General features: G+C 45.0%; 1 protein-coding gene across 1 annotated transcript in view; it reads left to right on the plus strand.

Annotated features, from left to right (window-relative positions):
- The window catches only part of STX8 (syntaxin 8), a 289,427-nt gene that overhangs the window by 20,482 nt on the left and 249,807 nt on the right, over positions 1 to 19,138 (plus strand). The window contains exons 3-4 of the mRNA XM_069750636.1: positions 10,181 to 10,275; positions 11,851 to 11,961. Of these exons, the coding sequence (XP_069606737.1) occupies positions 10,181 to 10,275; positions 11,851 to 11,961 (206 nt within the window). The remainder of the gene's footprint in view (positions 1 to 10,180; positions 10,276 to 11,850; positions 11,962 to 19,138) is intronic.

Consider the following 19,138-nt stretch of genomic DNA (forward strand, 5'->3'; position numbering starts at 1 on the left):
AGAGTCCGTTAGAGTAGCTGCCAAATCTGCAGTTCTCTCTAATTCAGCCAGAAGAGCTCTATGGCTAAAGTCTTGGAGTGGGGACATAACGTCCAAAACAAAGCTCTGTGCCATTCCCTTTCAGGGCCACTATCTGTTCGGGCAGGCCCTAGACGATATTCTGGAAAAAGCAATGGACAAGAAGAAAGCGCTTCCGGAACAGAGGAATCCGAAGAAACGTTTTTTTCGTCCCTCAAAAGAACAACCCTTCCAGCGAGAGTTCAAAGGGAAGGGCAAATCAGGACGCTGGAGCTATCCTAAAGGGGGGAAAGGTAGGAACATCCTGGTTCCCCAGTCCCAGCAGACCCCAGATAAGCAGTGACTACGCCCAGGGCGTTGGGGGTCGTCTCTCGAGCTTCATCAACCAGTGGAGTTCCATTTCGTCGAACCAATGGGTACTCGACACTATTCAGAATGGACTAAAATTAGAGTTCGAGAGCCCTCCCCCTCATCACATAAGGATAACCTCATTGCAGAGTCTCAGCCCTCAGGGCGCATTCCTTTGCGGACTTCAAGAGTTACTCCAGGAAGGAGTAATTTCCCCAGTACCTCAACAAGAAAGAGGCAGAGGACACTATTCCCACCTGTTTCTGATCAAGAAACCTTCTGGAAAACACCGAATAATAATCAACTTGAAACCCCTGAATCGAGTAATAACCTACAGGAGGTTCAAGATGGAGTCGGTCAAGACAGCGATCCCTCTGATAGGACAGGACTGGGCGATGGCTACAGTGGATCTGAGGGACGCTTATTACCACGTCCCAATCCATCCAGAATTCCGGAAGTACCTAAGATTCGCAATATCTCAGGAGCAAGGGATAGTACACTACCAGTTCAACTCCCTTCCCTTCGGAATCGCCTCAGCTCCCAGGGTCTTTACAAAGATCATGACAGAAGCCATTATATTCATCCGTCTTCAGGGGATCTGCATAGTACCCTATCTAGACGATCTACTCATTGTCGCTCCTTCAGTTTCCCGCCTCAGGGCGGACTTAAGGTACCTTCACACATAACGATATTGTTAACGATATCGTTGCTTTTTGTGACGTAGCAACGATATCGTTAATAAAATCGCTATGTGTGACAGCGACCAACGATCAGGCCCCTGCTGGGAGATCGTTGGTCGCTGAATAAAGTCCAGAACTTTATTTCGTCGCTGGACTCCTGCTGACATCGCTGGATCGGCGTGTGTGACACCGATCCAGCGATGTCTTCACTGGTAACCAGGGTAAACATCGGGTAACTAAGCGCAGGGCCGCGCTTAGTAACCCGATGTTTACCCTGGTTACCATCCTAAAAGTAAAAAAAAACAAACAGTACATACTTACCTACAGCCGTCTGTCCTCCAGCGCTGTGCTCTGCACTCCTCCTGTACTGTCTGTGTGAGCACAGTTGCCAGAAAGCAGAGCGGTGACGTCACCGCTCTGCTTTCCGGCTGACCGACGCTCACAGACAGTACAGGAGGAGAGCAGAGCACAGCGCTGGAGGACAGACGGCTGTAGGTAAGTATGTACTGTTTGTTTTTTTTTACTTTTAGGATGGTAACCAGGGTAAACATCGGGTTACTAAGCGCGGCCCTGCGCTTAGTTACCCGATGTTTACCCTGGTTACCGGCATCGTTGGTCGCTGGAGAGCGGTCTGTGTGACAGCTCTCCAGCGACCAAACAGCGACGCTGCAGCGATCCGGATCGTTGTCGGTATCGCTGCAGCGTCGCTTAATGTGAAGGGGCCTTTATCAAAATCTCTAGAAATACTAAAGTCGTTGGGGTGGATCCCGAATCTAGAGAAATCGGACCTACTTCCCTCCAGGAGGAAGAAGTTCCTAGGGGTCCTTCTGGACTCGGAGTTGAGGAAATCCTTTCTGCCCAGAGAACGTCAACTCGATCTGGTACAGAAGATAACAGCATTCAGAACCCTGAAGACTCCAACTCTACGACAATCCATGTCTATTCTGGGATCTCTAACATCTTGTATCCAGATGGTATCTTGGGCCCAAGCCCACACGAGAGTCCTCCAAACCCATGTCCTATCATCTTGGGACGGACAGCAGAGTTCTCTTTCCAAAAGGATTTCCCTCCCCAATCATGTCAGGACATCCCTGACATGGTGGCTACGGCTCCGGAACCTCCAACGGGGGGTCAGTTGGGACCAGATCCCGCTAAAGACACTCACTTCGGACGCCAGTCAAAGGGGATGGGGTGCTATAGTCGATGGAACCCATTTCCAGGGCACCTGGGCTCCAGACATCAGAGCAAGTTCTTCGAACATCAGAGAACTGAAGGCAGTGGAAGAGGCGTTAAAAGCCGCATCCTTTATTGTTCAGGGACACCATGTCAGGATATATTCCGACAATATGACCATGGTAGCATACCTTCGTCATCAGGGAGGCACAAGATTCAAGAAATTAAAAACCTTAGCCTCAAACATTTTTTTCTGGGCAGAGAGGCACCTCCTCTCTATTTCGGCAGTTCACCTGAAAGGGTCAGCCAATACCCAGGCGGATTTCCTGAGCAGGAAGGATGTACATCCAGGGGAATGGTGTCTGGACCAGGAGGTCTTCCTCTCCCTGATTTCCAGATGGGGGATTCCGGAAGTGGACCTTTTTGCCAACAGTCAGAATGCCAAGCTGCAAACTTATTTCTCCCTGAATATGGCAGACAGAGCACTGGGCATGGATGCGTTCTCTCACCTGTGGAGGTTCAACCTCGTCTATGCTTTTCCTCCGATTCCATTGCTGTCAAAAACTCTACAGAAGATTCGATCGGAGCGAGTTACGGCGATTCTAATCGCGCCAACATGGCCGGGGAGAAGTTGGTACAGCGCCATGTTAGACATGGCTCAAGAAGGTCCAGTATATCTACCCCAGAAGGAGAATCTTCTTCATCAATGACCTTTGCTGCATCCAAACCTTCACAGGTTAAATCTTTCAGCATGGCTTCTGAGGCCGAAATACTAAAGGCAAGAGGCCTCTCGGATGAAGTAATTCATACTCTCCAAAGCAGTAGAAAACCCGTGACGAATGCCATTTATGCCAAGATATGGAAGAAGTTTTCCTCATGGTATCTTCCAGATATTCCAGACCCATTTCATCCTAATATTGCCAAGATTCTGGACTTCTTGCAAAAAGGTCTAGAGTTGGGTCTTAGGCCCAATACCTTGAAAGTACAAATTTCAGCACTTAGCTCCTATTTTGACCAAGAACTAGCCAAACATCGGTGGATCAGGCGTTTTATAACTTCAGCAAGTAGAATCCGTCCCAGAGTTCTCAACAATACTCCTCCTTGGGACCTTAATTTGGTCCTTAATAGTCTAACTCGGGACCCTTTTGAACCTTTATCTCAATCTTCATTAAAGGTTCTTACCCTGAAAACGGTCTTTTTAGTGGCTATTACCTCTGCCAGACGGATAGGAGAACTACATGCCCTATCCATACAAGAACCTTACTTGAGGGTAACATCGGATAGTATAATCCTTCGTCTAGACCCTACCTTCTTACCTAAAGTAACATCAGACTTTCATAGAGGTCAGGACATAGTGTTGCCCTCATTCTACCCGGATCCTTCTAATGTGAGAGAAGAGTCCTTCCACACTCTGGATGTCCGCAGAGTGGTTCTATATTATCTTTCACAAACAGAGAGTTGGAGGATTGATCAAAATCTCTTCATTCAACTCCCTGGAAGGAACAAAGGAAGAAAGGCGACAAAAAATACTATCGCCAACTGGATTAAACAAGCCATATCTCTGGCATACTCATCCCAGAATCTAACACCTCCTCCATCGCTAAAGGCCCATTCTACACGGTCGGTGTCAACATCATGGGCAGAGAGAGGTGATGCTTCTACGGAGCAGATTTGCAGAGCTGCCACCTGGTCATCAGTACATACGTTCACTAGGCACTACAGGCTTGATTTCAACCGGGATTTAACTTTCGGCAGAACAGTTCTGCAGGCGGTTGTCCCCCCCTAGAAATAATTTGTTGGTACTACTCCAGTACCGCTGTCGTGGAAGGTGACTGGAGAAAATAGAATTATTCTTACCGTTAATTCGGTTTCTAGGAACCTTCCACGACAGCACTAATTTCCCTCCCTATCTGATAATTTTATTGGATGATTCCTGCACTTAAGTGGTAACTATACATACTACTGTGTCCAGAAAAAACACTGGAGGTGGCAGGAAGGGGAGGGTATTTAACCTCTTTGTGTTTCCTGTCCCCCTTTAGGGCGGGGAGACATCCTCCAGTACCGCTGTCGTGGAGGGTTCCTAGAAACCGAATTAACGGTAAGAATAATTCTATTTTCTTATTTTTGCCTAAATAAAGGCTTTGGAATTGTTTACTATACTCTAGCTCTGTTGATTGTGTTATACCAGCGAAGGACCCCGTGACACTTGTTTGGGCTAAAGAACACAAGGAATGGACGTTAGACCAATGGAAATCTGTGCTTTGTTCTGATGAGTCCAAATTTGAGATCTTTGGTTCCAACCACCGTGTCTTTGTGCGACGCAGAAAAGGTGAACGGATGGACTCTACATGCCTGGTTCCCACCGTGAAGCATGGAGGAGGAGGTGTGATGGTGTGGGGGTGCTTTCCTGGTGACACTGTTGGGGATTTATTCAAAACTGAAGGCATACTGGACCAGCATGGCTGCCACAGCATCTTGCAGCGGCATGCTATTCCATCCGACTTGCTTTTAGTTGGACCATCATTTATTTTTCAACAGGACAATGACCCCAAACACACCTCCAGGCTGTGTAAGTGCTATTTGACCAAGAAGGAGAGTGATGGGGTGCTACGCCAGATGACCTGGTCTCCACAATCACAAGACCTGAACCCAATCGAGATGGTTTGGGCTGAGCTGGACCGCAGAGTGAAGGCAAAAGGGCCAATAAGTGCTAAGCATCTCTGGGAACTCCTTCAAGATTGTTGGAAGACCATTCCCGGTGACTACCTCTTGAAGCTCATCAAGAGAATGCCAAGACTGTGCAAAGCAGTCATCAAAGCAAAAAGTGGCTACTTTGAAGAACCTAGAATATAAGACATAATTTCAGTTCAAGAGAGGCCTGGATGTCTTCCTGGAGCAGAACAATATTGTATCATACAATTATTAGGTTCTGTAGAAGGACGTAGATCTGGGGATTTATTATGATGGAATATAGGCTGAACTGGATGGACAAATGTCTTTTTTCGGCCTTACTAACTATGTTACTATGTTAGTAGTTTCACACTTTTTTGTTAAGTATATAATTCCACATGTGTTAATTCATAGTTTTGATGCCTTCAGTGTGAATGTACAATTTTCATAGTCATGAAAATACAGAAAAATCTTTAAATGAGGTGTGTCCAAATTTTTGGTCTGTACTGTATATTTGGGAATTGCTATGTATGCAATTTCTTTGTAGCTCAGTTTATTTCAGGTTCTGTTTGTTTACTGGTTTTGCTTAATGCGTCATATTAAACAGTTTTAATGTGGTGACAACAGGTGAAATCCGATTAATAGCTGTAATTATAGTGGTTGGCGACTCGTTCCCAGTAATTGCTATATTGTCGTTCTGAATCAAACACTCATTTAAAATCTTAATATTTTTGTATACTGGTTAGTGGTTTTTTTTTCTGTTACAAAGTTCCAAACCCTCTACATAAATAAATGAAGCATTCTCTGCTACCTGCAGCCACCACTAGAGGGAGTTCTCGTCATCATTCTGAGTACAGCCTGCAGTGAATGTATAAGCTCCCTCTAGTGGTGGCTGCCATGTTCACTTTTTTTGTGTGCTGATTGAAACTTTTTTCTATTTCTTTAAAAATATTTTTTTTTTCTTAATTTTTTCTTTATTTTATTAGTCCTCCTTGGAAGACTTGAGCCTGTGCTATTGTGATTGTCTCTACTATATACTGCTGCACATTAGTATGACGGTATATAGATTCAATATACACAAAGGCCAGATGCCAAGAAGGGGTTAAACCCGCACACATGGCAGTAAAGCGGTTAATGAATGACCTCTGTTGTGCGCTTTCTTGCCTGTACACATAATTATCGTCCCCCAGATATGATGTGATGCGGAGAAACACAAATCTGTAATTTCCCCTGTACTGAAAACATGGCCTCATAATCTGTCTCCCCCTCCTCCCACCTTCTTATTAAAGGGATTGTCTGTTTTATATAAATATCAGGAAAGGTTAATGACCTCCGAATATAAGCAACCATCATGTTTACATTTGCTGACACCAAGCGGAATTCTAGAGCGAGGTAAGCAATTAAAAAGGTGCTTATTAGGGAACGTTATTTTTTTAGGGGACAAGCAGAAAGAGAGAGGAAGATGTACAAACGCACAGTGTCAGGAGCATCTAGATCACTGATCAGTGGGACTACAGGTCCCAGCAGGTATATGGACACTAGATAAGGAGATAGATATGGTACAAGTCAATAGTTAAGACTCATCTGTTCATGCAGTGGTTTTCCTTGTTCTTCGTGGAATGTGCACATTGTAAATTCAGACTGAAGGCAGCAAACTACAATGGAACATATATGGAAATACGTGTGGAACAAACCAGAATATGTGTTACACCTCGGATTCCTCAGAACCCCTTTTACTCTGATAACAGCTTTACACCTCCATGGCATTGTTTCACTGCAGCTTCATCAGGTATTACCTGGAATGGCCTCCAATGAATAGATCTCTTCCTCAAGAGTTCATACATGGAATCACCGGCCTTCAGAAAGTGTTTGCCACAATCAGGTGTATTTTGCAGAGGCAGTGCTGGTACACAGCTCCATACAGTGCTGAGCCCTATAGCCCAACTGTTAGACAACAGAATATGGAAAGAACCACTCAACTAAGAGAAATGACAGTCCATCATTACTTTTAGAAATTAGTCAGTCAATCTGGAATATTGCTAGAACATTGAAGGTATCTTCAAGTGCAGTAATAAAAATACATCACTCGCTTTATTGAAAGTGGTTCTCGTGAACTCCAACCCAGGAAAGGAAGACAATGAAAGACCTCTTCTGCAGAGGATAAGTTCATCAGTTACCAGCCTCAGAAAACACTAGTTGTCTGCACCTCAGATAACAGCCTTCATAAATTTGTGCACAGATATCAAGGAGCAGACGCATCTCTACATCAACTGTCCATCAGATACTGCAAGAAGTGGCCTTTATGGTCAAATTGCTGCAATGACGTAATTACTGATGACCACAAGCATGAAGAAGATATTTATTTTTTGCAAATAACACAAGGACTGAACATCAGATCAGTGGAAATCTATATCTTGTTCTGAGGAGTCAAAATGTGAGATGTTTGGTACCAGCCGCCATGTCTGTGTGAGACATCGAGAAGGTGAGAGGATGGTTCCTAAATGTGTTCTGCCCACCATAAACCATGGAGGCGAGGTGAGATGATGGGGCACTCTACTGGTGACACTGCTGATGATTTATTCCATATTCCCAGCATATTACCCTGCATGGCCACCACAGGATTCTGCAGCGATGACATGCCATCTGGTCTGCATTTAGTGAGATCATCATTTGTGTTACAGCAGGACAATATCCCAAAACACCTCCAGGCTAAGGCTAGTTTCACATTTGCGTTAAAAAAAACGCAGCGTTTTTAACGCAAACGCATGTGGTGCAAAAAACGCATGTAAACGCGTTAAAACGCTGCATTTTTTAGACGCATGCATTTTAGAATGTGTTAAAAAATTGCGGCGTTTAGATGCGTTTTTTACCGCGTTTGTGTTTTTGAAACGCATGATGAGAGTTGTGTGACAGATGCCAATCATCAAAAACAACTATAAAACCCACTATAAACAGAAATAGCTAGGGTATAGGGTTAGGATCCATAGGGTTAGGGTTAGGATCCCTAGTAACCCTAGGGATCCTAACCCTAACCCTAGGGATCCTAACCCTAACCCTAGGGATCCTAACCCTAGGGATCCTGACCCTAACCCATAGGGTTAGGGTCAGGATCCCTAGGGTTACTAGGGATCCTATCCCTAGGATTAGGCTTAGGATCCCTAGGGATAGGGTTAGGATCCCTAGGGTTACTAGGGATCCTAACCCTAACTCTAGGGTTAGGGTTAGGATCCCTAGGGTTAGGGTTTGGGGGTGGCTTATCAGTGTGTATTCTGGTGTTTTTCTATTGAAACGCATGCAAACGCATGTGCTTAAAAACGCATGCGTTTACATAGACAGCAATGTGTTTTTGTGCTGCAAAAAAAGCATGCTTTTTTTTGCGGCAAAAAAACGCAGCTAGAAATTACTACAGGTTGCATTTCCGCAACAAAACGCAAGCATAGAAACGACGCATGCGTTGTCAAACGCGGCAAAACGCATGCAAACAAACGCATGCGTTTTTAATGTTAAGTATAGAAAGAAAAACGCATACGTTTTTTTGCGCTAAAATGCAGCGGCAAAAAACGCAAATGTGAAACCAGCCTAAGTGAGGTCTATGTGACCAAGAAGGAATGATAATATCCAAACAAAAACAGTTAAACCGCACCCTATAGTATGTCCATGTCTATTAAGACAAAAAGGCGCACGTCAAAACCAGGGAGTCCATCTCAGAGCGTATTCCATATCAAATAGATCAAAAGACAGCACCTCACATAGTGGTGAAAAATCAATCTTACATTTTATTCTGCCTCCTGTGGTGACATTTCGGTCAGAAGACCTTTTTCAAGAAGGAATGATCTCATGGCCTCCACAATCACCAACCTCAACCTAATGGGTATGGTTTGGGATGAGTTGGACACAGAGTGAAGGAAAAGCTGCAAAAAGTGCTCAGCACCTCTGGGGACGTCTTCAAGACTGGTGGAGGCCATTTCTGGTGTTGAGCTGATGAAGCTGCTGGGGATAATGACAAGAGGGACATCGGAATAAATGGGGGGGGGGGGACTTTGAGGAATTTAAGGTTTAATTTTCTGATTAGTTTCTCACGTGTTTTTCTCCTTTTTTTTCCTTAGTGGTTTTGCTGCCTTCAGTCTGAATCTACAATATGCATATCCTAATAAGAACAAGGAAGCCATTGCACCAAGCTGTGTCCAGACTGTGGACTCATACTATATGTACTGTTAATGGCAACCATAATACCCATTGATTATGACAGGAAGTGTTGTCATGAGGACGTGTTTATAAGCGGAACGTATCTGCTTGTACTGTACACAGTCGTCCTGAGTGTTTGTAGTGACAACAACGGCACCCGGCGATCATCTTTTAGGCATCGTCTGTGGAAACTCTTGCGTTTTATTACAATTTTGTTTTTCCGCTAAATATTTTTACTTTTTAGTTGTTTACACCACATGGGGTTAACACCCGGGGTACGGAGCGGGGTCCTGTGATGCAGCAGCTAAAAAGGCAAATGCAATTCTGGGATGTATCAACAGAAGCATACAGTCTAGATCACGTGAAGTCATTATTGCCCTTTACCCCTCTTTGGTCAGACCTCACCTGGAATACTGTGTCCAGTTTTGGGCACCACATTTTAAAAAAGACATCAACAAACTGGAGCAAGTTCAGAGAAGAGCGACCAGAATGGTGACCAGTCTGCATCCATGTCCTATGAGGAACGGTTACAGAATTTGGGAATGTTTAGCTTGCAAAAGAGAAGACTGAGGAGACTTAATAGCTGTCTACAAATATCTCAAGGGCTGTCACATTTTAGATGGATCAGAGTTATTCTCATTTGCACAAGGAAAGACTAGAAGCAATGGGATGAAACTGAATGGGAGAAGACAGATTAGATGTTAGAAATAACTACTTGACTGTAAGGGTGATCAATGAGAGGAACAGGCTGCCGAGAGAGGTGGTGAGTTCTCCTTCAATGGAAGTCTTCAAACAGAGGCTGGACAGACATCTGTCTGGGATGATTATCAATCCTGCTTTGAGCAGGGGGTTGGACCAGATAACCCAGGTGGTCCCTTCCAGGTTCTATGATTCTGTAGCTGAGGGATTACAAAACCCCATCGGGCACCAAAAGAAAACCCAATGATGGCCTCTCCTCCGACCTCTCTAATCATCGCAGGTTAGATACACAGCTCAGCAGACAGGATCACACAGGATTGGGTGAGAAACACCGCTCAGCAGACAGTATCACACACGGTACTACCTGTCCATACATCACATGATAATAACCCATCTTCTCTCCACAGATTAATGTGACGGTTCGGTCTCTTATGAAGCGACTGAATGAGGACATCGGACTCCTGCGGGACTTGCTCCTGAGATCGGTCTCCTCACGTAAGATGTATCCTTCACGTTGTCGGCCGTCTGTGGTTGGAAGGAGCTGCATTGGGCAGTGGCACAATGGTTTCCTTTTCAATTCTAGCCAGTGAAGAATTTTTTTCTTAAAGACTAAAATATGATATTTTAACCCCTTCATGACCTTGGGATTTTCCGTTTTCCCGTGTTCGTTTTTCACTCACCTCCTTCCCAGAGCCATAACTTTTTTATTTTTCCGTCAATATGGCCATGTGAGGGCTTATTTTTTTGCGGGACGAGTTTTGCTTTTGAACAACCTCTTTTGTTTTACCATGTCGTGTACTGGAAAACGGGAAAAAATTCCAAGTGCGGTGAAATTGCAAAAAAAAGTGCAATGCCACACTTGTTTTTTGTTTTTTCTAGGTTCACTAAATGCTAAAACTGACCTGCAATTTTGATTCTCCAGGTCATTATGAGTTCATAGACACCAAACATTCCTAGGTTCTTTTTTATCTAAGTGGTGAAAAAAAATCCAAACTTTGCTAAAAAAAAATAAAAACAAAATGCGCCATTTTCCGATACCCGAAGCGCCTCCATTTTGGGTGATCTGGGGTCGGGTGAAGGCTTATTTTATTGCGTGCCGAGCTGACATTTTTAATGATACCACGTTTGTGCAGATACGTTCTTTTGATTGCCCGTTATTGCATTTTAATGCAATGTCGCGGCGACCAAAAAAATTTAATTCTGGCGTTTCGATTTTTTTTTTTTTCGCTACGCCATTTAGCGATCAGGTTAATCCTTTTTTTTTATTGATAGATCGGGCAATTCTGAACGCGGCGATACTAAATATGTGTAGGTTTGATTTTTTTTTTTATTGTTTTATTGAAAGGGGGGTGATTTAAACTTTTCTATTTTATTTTTTTTACTTTTGCCATGCTTCAATAGCCTCCATGGGAGACTAGAAGCTGGCACAACTCGATTGGCTCAGCCGCATAGCAACGATCATCAGACGCTGCTATGTAACTGAATTACAGGCTTGCTATGAGCGCCGACCACAGGGTGGCGCTCACAACAGGCCGGCATCAGTAACCATAGAGGTCCCAAGGACCTCTATGGTTACTATGCAGAAGCATTGCTGACCCCCGAACATGTGACGGGGGTCGGCGATACGCTCATTTCTGGCCTGATGGCCAGCGTTTGACAGCGGCATTTAACTAGTTAATAGTGGTGGGTGGATCGCGATTCCACCCTTTGCTATTGCGGGCACATGTCAGCTGTTCAAAACAGCTGACATGTCCTGGCTTTGATGCGGGCTCACCGCCGGAGCCCGCATCAATGCGGGGGTTCTGACCTCGGACATGCTATCCCTTCCGAGGTCAGAAAGGGGTTAATGGTTATGATTTTGGTAAGCGCCTAACATGTTCATTTTCTTAAAAACATTTTAGGAGGTGAAAATTGAGTAACTATTGGCTGTAACCGCTTGGATGCTGCAGTTGCCTTTCACTGTGGCATCTAGGGCGTAAATTGCTGTGAGTTCTCTCCTTTCGCCGCCACAGCCAGTTATATCCCATTGTGATCCAGATTACTACAGATTTATGGCCTTAACCTAGATCCGTTGTAGCACGCAGCTGGAGGGAGACCGGAGACAGACCCTCGTGGACGAGCTCCTCACCAAAGAGCGACAGCTGCAGATGTCTTTCAAGTTTGAAGGCCCCGAACCCGACGTCATACGGTGAGAGATTGAGTCCGGGGACAGAGCAGTTTTTACTCATAATACAAGTAGTGTGGCTCTCGTTTACTTTCCCTTTAGGCAAATCGACAAACTATGATGGGGGCGGCTGCTAATATCATGGTTCTGTTTCCCCATACCTTGTCTCAGCAGCACATCAGCTGTGTGCACAGGAGGATGGTATGTGCTGCCGACAGCCATCAGTTTTCTACATGCACAAAAGTACAATCATACAGGGATCAGGGGTTTTGCTCGTTAACTAGGTGATTGTCGGTGATTTTATGCTCATCCAAAAAAGGTTTTAAAGGGATCCTAACAGCAGGATTGTGCACAGTAACCTACAGACAGTGTCAGGTCGGCGATGTAATACTGATTACAATGATACCTTGGGTGATGAAATCCGTCTTGTGGTTGTTGTGTAATCTTTATTTTCAGTTTTGAGTTGATATGCTCGTGCTCTGGGGCGGCCTGTGGGGGGTCTTCATGTGGTGCTCTGATTAGGTATTCTTCAGTATGGCTGCTGACAGGTCACTGATCCCTCACTGACCTGACCTAACCCCTAGTTTACATAATGAATATTATATATACGTGTTGGGAATAAAAAAAAGAACCCTTTTGCAGGCAGGTGCCAGTCATGGCATAATTGCATATTTACTGTGTATAAAACTAATATATTTAAGGTTATCCTGAAATTCCCCCCCAAAAAAACTCAATTGAAAATGGTGCCTGCCTGCGCAATAGCAGTTGTTGGCGATCGCCATGTCTCATCTCACAGGCAGTATAACACAGGATGGGATTAGATACCGTGTCACCGTTCGTCAGCGACTGTCTAACCTTGAATATTGCAAACTCTCCTGTCCTTGTATTCCACAGACAGTGTGCAGCCACACCTGGGGCTGTTACATTAGTTGTTGGGTGCAGATTTCAGTCTTGCAAAGTGGCAGAAAAATTCTAAGGCTACTTTCACATTTCCGTAGTTTAGGGGCCGTCGCAATGCGTCTTTCTGTGCAAAAAACGCATCCTGCAAAGTTGCCCGCAGGATGCACTTTTTGCACACAGACTTGTATTACTGACGCATCCCGACGTATGGCCATACGTTCCATACGTCGTGCACTGGATGCGTCGGTATTTGGCGGACCGTCATAGCGAAAAAAACGTTCAAGGGAACGTTGTGCCGAATTTTCACAACGTCCGTCAGTACGTCGCGCCGTCACTTAGCGACGGCCGCGTACCGACGGAAATGTGAGAGAACCTTTAGTGACAAAATCTGCACAAAATCTTTCCAATTTAGTTACAATATACTGCAACACTAAGGTACAGCAATATATAATGCAAACGATCAAATGATTACCAATCCCTACGTGGGCTAAAATAATATGTAAAAAGTAACTTATAAAATTTTTTAGCTACGGTATATTAAAAAAGGGGGAAAATATCATTTCAAATCGACCCTTTTCCTAAAAGTAAAAAAAAAAAATGTGGTAAAAGTACAAACAATGAAAATGTACAGTTATTTAACCCATGCAGTAAATGTATAACATATATACAGTGGGGAAATAAGTATGTGATCCCTTGCCGATTTTGTAAGTTTGCCCACTGACAAAGACATGAGCAGTCTATGTGTGTGTGTGTATATAAATACTAGATGGTGGCCCGATTCTAACGCATCGGGTATTCTAGAATATGTATGCGTAGTGTATAGCACAGCCCACGCAGTACATTGCGCAGCCCACGCAGTACATTGCGCAGCCCACGCAGTACATTGCGCAGCCCACGCAGTACATTGCGCAGCCCACGCAGTACATTGCGCAGCCCACGCAGTACATTGCGCAGCCCACGTAGTACACATTGTATATTGCGCAGCCCGCGTAGTATATTGCACAGCCCACGTTGTATATTGCACAGCCCACGCAGTCTATAGCAATGTGGGCACCATATCCCTGTTAAAAAAAAAAAAGAATTAAAATAAAAAATAGTTATATACTCACCCTCCGTTGGCCCCCCGGATCAAAGCAGTTACCGACGCTCCTCTTGCGCTCCGGTCTGAAGAGTGCATTGCAGTCTCGCGAGATGATGACGTAGCGGTCTCGCGAGACCGCACGTCATCATCTAGCGAGACCGCAATGCATGGAGCGGTCACCGGGGCATCGCGAGGAGCGTCGGTAACCGCTTCGATCTGGAGGGTGAGTATATAACTATTTTTAATTTTTTTAATTATTTTTAACATTAGGCAGCATGTATAGTAAAAAGTTGGTCACACAGGGTTAATAGCAGCATTAACCGAGTGCGTTACACCGCGGTGTGAGCGCTGACCGGAGGGGAGTATGCGGGCGCCGGACACTGACTGCAGGGAGGAAGGAGCGGCCATTTTCTTCCATACTGTGCCCGTCGCTGATTGGTCGTGGCTGTTTTGCCGCGACCAATCAGCGACTTGGATTTCCATGACAGACAGAGGCCGCGACCAATGAATATCTGTGATAGACAGATGGAAGTGACCCTTAGACAATTATATAGTAGATAAATTACCGTAAATAATCGAGTATAAGCCGACAATTTCAGCCTATTTTTTTTAGGCTGAAATTGCCCCTCTCCGTGTTATACTCGAGTCATTCCCAGGAGTCGGGAGGGGGAGCGGAGCTGTGTAGTAATACACACCTGCTCCTGGCGCGATCCCTGCACGTCCCTGGTTCCCCGGCGCCAGCAGCTTTTACCTGTAGTGAGCGGTCACATGGTACCGCTCATTACAGTAATGAATATGGACCCGACTCCACTCCCATAGGGGTGGAGCCGCATATTCATTACTGTAATGAGCGGTACCATGTGACCGTTCACTGCAGGAAGAAGCTGGCAGCGCCGGGGAACAGACGTGAAGGGACAGCGCCAGGAGCAGGTGAGTATGACGGGGGGTAGCGCGCGATATTCACCTGCTCCGCGATCCACTGTCGACGCCGCTGCATCATCACAGTCCTCTGCACTGATGCTCAGGTCAGAGGGCGCGATGACGCGATTAGTGCATGCCGCCCTCTGCCTGAACAGTCAGTGCAGAAGACAGGGAAGACACAGTGGCTTTCAGCGCTGGAACGCGGGGAGCAGGTGAATATAGCAAGTGTCGGGGGGCCTGAGAGGTGAGTATGTCATTTTTAATTTTTTTAATCGTAACAGCATATGGGGCAAATATCTGTATGGAGCATCTTATGGGGCCATGTGCAGCGTATATATGGGGCAAATATCTGTATGGAGCATCTTATGGGGCCATGTGCAACATTATATGGGGGCAAATATCTGTATGGGGCCATGTGCAGCATTATATGAGGCAAACAGGGCCGGACTGGGACTAAAATTCAGCCCTGGCATTTGAAGGTACACAGGCCCACTTGTCACATGGTGACTGTATAATATCTTTGTACACTTGTAGGTTACAAGAAGTGAGGGGAGTGTAACACGACTATGTAACATATAATTACAGCTGTATCCAGCATTACAGCTCAGTCCTATTTATTGCTTTTAGTTGCAGTACCAGGAAAAAACGCTACTTTACCTACATAACTGGATCTTGTAGATAATGAAGGGATGAGACGACCAAAGGCTGTGGAACCTCGTTCTGATGCTCCATAAACTTTGCCAACAGCCACTTTTGGTTCCGCTGCGCAGCACGAGACCCGGTGACACTGAAAAGCGGTGACATCAGTAACGTCACCGCTTTTCAGATATTCCGGGTCTTGTGCTGAGCTCGGCGACTGTGAAGAGCGGTATTGTTACTACCGTCACCGCTCTTCAGAGTCGCTGGGTCTCGCCAGGTCTGGGCTAGTAGTGGGGGTGTCTGATAGACACCTCTCCATTACTTACACCAGGGATTGATAGCAGCACTGACATTACACAGCTGACATCAACCCTAAAAATCATTACACATACCAGAGTTAAATGCTCTGGTGGCTGGGAAAAGCAGTAGAGTTAGCGCTATTCCCAGGCGTTGGGTGCTAACTACAACTGTCATCATCCTTGCCTGGTCTCCCTGCAAAGCATTTCTGCTGTATTTACATACGCTGATCTCAGGCCACTAAACGAGTGTGATCGACAATAGTGAAGTCGTTCGCTTGTTTCCCGGCCGCTTCACACCAACTGAGAAAGAATGATCGGGACAGAACAATCACAATTAGATCAATCTGGCCCCATACAGTATCATGTTACCAGCAGCACAACTACAGTTTACACCGGCGATGTACTGCTGAGAACAAGGATTTCTGTTCCCACATAAACAATCCAATCACTTGATGAATAGGCAGCATTTTGCTTGTTTAGTATAATACACCCCATAGTCCTCCATATATTATAATGTGCACCTCAGTCCTCAATATAGTATAACACACTCCTCAGTCCTCCATATAGTATAATGCACTCCTCAATTCTCCATATAGTATTATACACTCCTCAGTCCTCCATGTAGTATAACACACTCCTCAGTCCTCCATATATTAAAATACACTCCTCAGTCTTCCATATAGTATAATACACTCCTCAGTCCTCCATATAGCATAATGTACTGCCACAGTCCTCCATATAGTATAATGCACTCCTCATAGTCCTCCATATATAATACACTCCTCAGTCCTCCAAATAGTATAATACATTCCTCAAGTGCTCCATATAGTATAATACCCCGCCATTGTCATCCATGTAGTACAATTCACTTCCCATAGTATAATGCACCCCATAGTTCTACATATAGTATAATGTATTCCCCATAGTCCTCGATACAGTATAATGCAGCCCACATATAGTATAATGATGCCACCCCAGAGTATAATGCAGCCACCCCACAGAATATATTGTAGCCCCCTGAGTATATGGTAACCCCCCAGAAAATATAGTGCAACCCCCTCATAAAGTATAATGCAGCCCCTGCATATATAATATGTGGTAGCCCCCTCATAGAGCATAACGCAGTCCCCCATAGAATATAATAAAGCCCCCCATAGAATGTAATACAGCCCACCTCCCCATAGAATATAATACAGCCCCCATAGAATATAATGTAGCCCCCATAGAATGTAATACAGCCCCCCCATAGAATGTAATGCAGGCAGCCCCCATAGAATGTAAAGCAGCACAGCCCCCATAGAATGTAAAGCAGCACAGCCCCCATAGAATGTAAAGCAGCACAGCCCCCATAGAATGTAAAGCAGCACAGCCCCCATAGAATGTAAAGCAGCACAGCCCCCATAGAATGTAAAGCAGCACAGCCCCCATAGAATGTAAAGCAGCACAGCCCCCATAGAATGTAAAGCAGCACAGCCCCCATAGAATGTAAAGCAGCACAGCCCCCATAGAATGTAAAGCAGCACAGCCCCCATAGAATGTAAAGCAGCACAGCCCCCATAGAATGTAAAGCAGCACAGCCCCCATAGAATGTAAAGCAGCACAGCCCCCATAGAATGTAAAGCAGCACAGCCCCCATAGAATGTAAAGCAGCACAGCCCCCATAGAATGTAAAGCAGCACAGCCCCCATAGAATGTAAAGCAGCACAGCCCCCATAGAATGTAAAGCAGCACAGCTCCCATAGAATGTAAAGCAGCACAGCCCCCATAGAATGTAAAGCAGCACAGCCCCCATAGAATGTAAAGCAGCACAGCCCCCATAGAATGTAAAGCAGCACAGCCCCCATAGAATGTAAAGCAGCACAGCCCCCATAGAATGTAAAGCAGCACAGCCCCCATAGAATGTAAAGCAGCACAGCCCCCATAGAATGTAAAGCAGCACAGCCCCCATAGAATGTAAAGCAGCACAGCCCCCATAGAATGTAAAGCAGCACAGCCCCCATAGAATGTAAAGCAGCACAGCCCCCATAGAATGTAAAGCAGCACAGCCCCCATAGAATGTAAAGCAGCACAGCCCCCATAGAATGTAAAGCAGCACAGCCCCCATAGAATGTAAAGCAGCACAGCCCCCATAGAATGTAATGCAGCACAGCCCCCATAGAATGTAATGCAGCACAGCCCCCATAGAATGTAATGCAGCACAGCCCCCATAGAATGTAATGCAGCACAGCCCCCATAGAATGTAATGCAGCACAGCCCCCATAGAATGTAATGCAGCACAGCCCCCATAGAATGTAATGCAGCACAGCCCCCATAGAATGTAATACAGCACAGCCCCCATAGAATGTAATACATTCTGACTATCGCAGCTGACATCCGACACTATGTGCCAGGAGCGGTCACCGGCGGCATAGGGAAGCATCACGCAGGGAGGGGGCTCCCTGCATGCTTCCCTGAGACCCTCGGAGCAACGCGATGTGATCGCGTTGCTCCGAGGGTCTCCTACCTCCTCCTCCCTGCAGGCCTGGATCCAAAATGACCGCGGGGCTGCTTCCAGGTCCTGCAGGGAGATGGCTTTCAAGCGCCTGCTCAGAGCTGTCGCCGGGAAGCCTCCCTGCAGTGCCTGTTTGATCGCTGATCTCACACAGTGCACTGCAAAGTGTCAGATCAGCGATCTGATAATATATAGTGGTGTCCCCCCCTGGGGCAATGTAAAAAAAAATATTTACATGTGTAAAAAAAAAAAAAAAAAAATCCTAAATAAAGAAAAAAAATATTGTTCCAATAAATACATTTCGTTATCTAAATAAAAAAAAAACAATAAAAGTACACATATTTAGTATCGCCACGTCTGCAACGACCCGACCTATAAAACTGTCCCACTAGTTAACCCCTTCAGTGAACACCATAAAAAAGGCAAAAAATTACGCTTTATTATCATGCCGCCAAACAAAAAGTGGAATAACACGCGATCAAAAAGACGGATATAAATAACCATGGAACCACTGAAAACGTCATCTTGTCCCGCAAAAAACGAGCTGCCATACAGCGTCATCAACGAATAAATAAAAAAAGTTATAGTCCTCAGAATGAAGCGATGCAAAAATAATTATTTTTTATATAAAATAGTTTTTATCGTATGAAAGCGCCAAAACAAATTATATAAATGAGGTATCGCTGTTCTGACCCGAAGAATAAAACTGCTTTACCAATATTATCAAACGTGGAACAGTATAAGCACCCCCCCACCCAAAAAAAAAGAAAAATTCATGAATTGCTGGTTTTTGTTCATTCTACCTCACTAAAATTGGAATAAAAAGCGATAAAAAAAAGTCATGTGCCCGAAAATTATACCAATAAAAAC

The sequence above is a fragment of the Ranitomeya imitator genome, chromosome 2, assembly GCF_032444005.1.
Source record: "Ranitomeya imitator isolate aRanImi1 chromosome 2, aRanImi1.pri, whole genome shotgun sequence".
In the NCBI taxonomy this organism is placed as follows: Eukaryota; Metazoa; Chordata; class Amphibia; order Anura; family Dendrobatidae; genus Ranitomeya; species Ranitomeya imitator.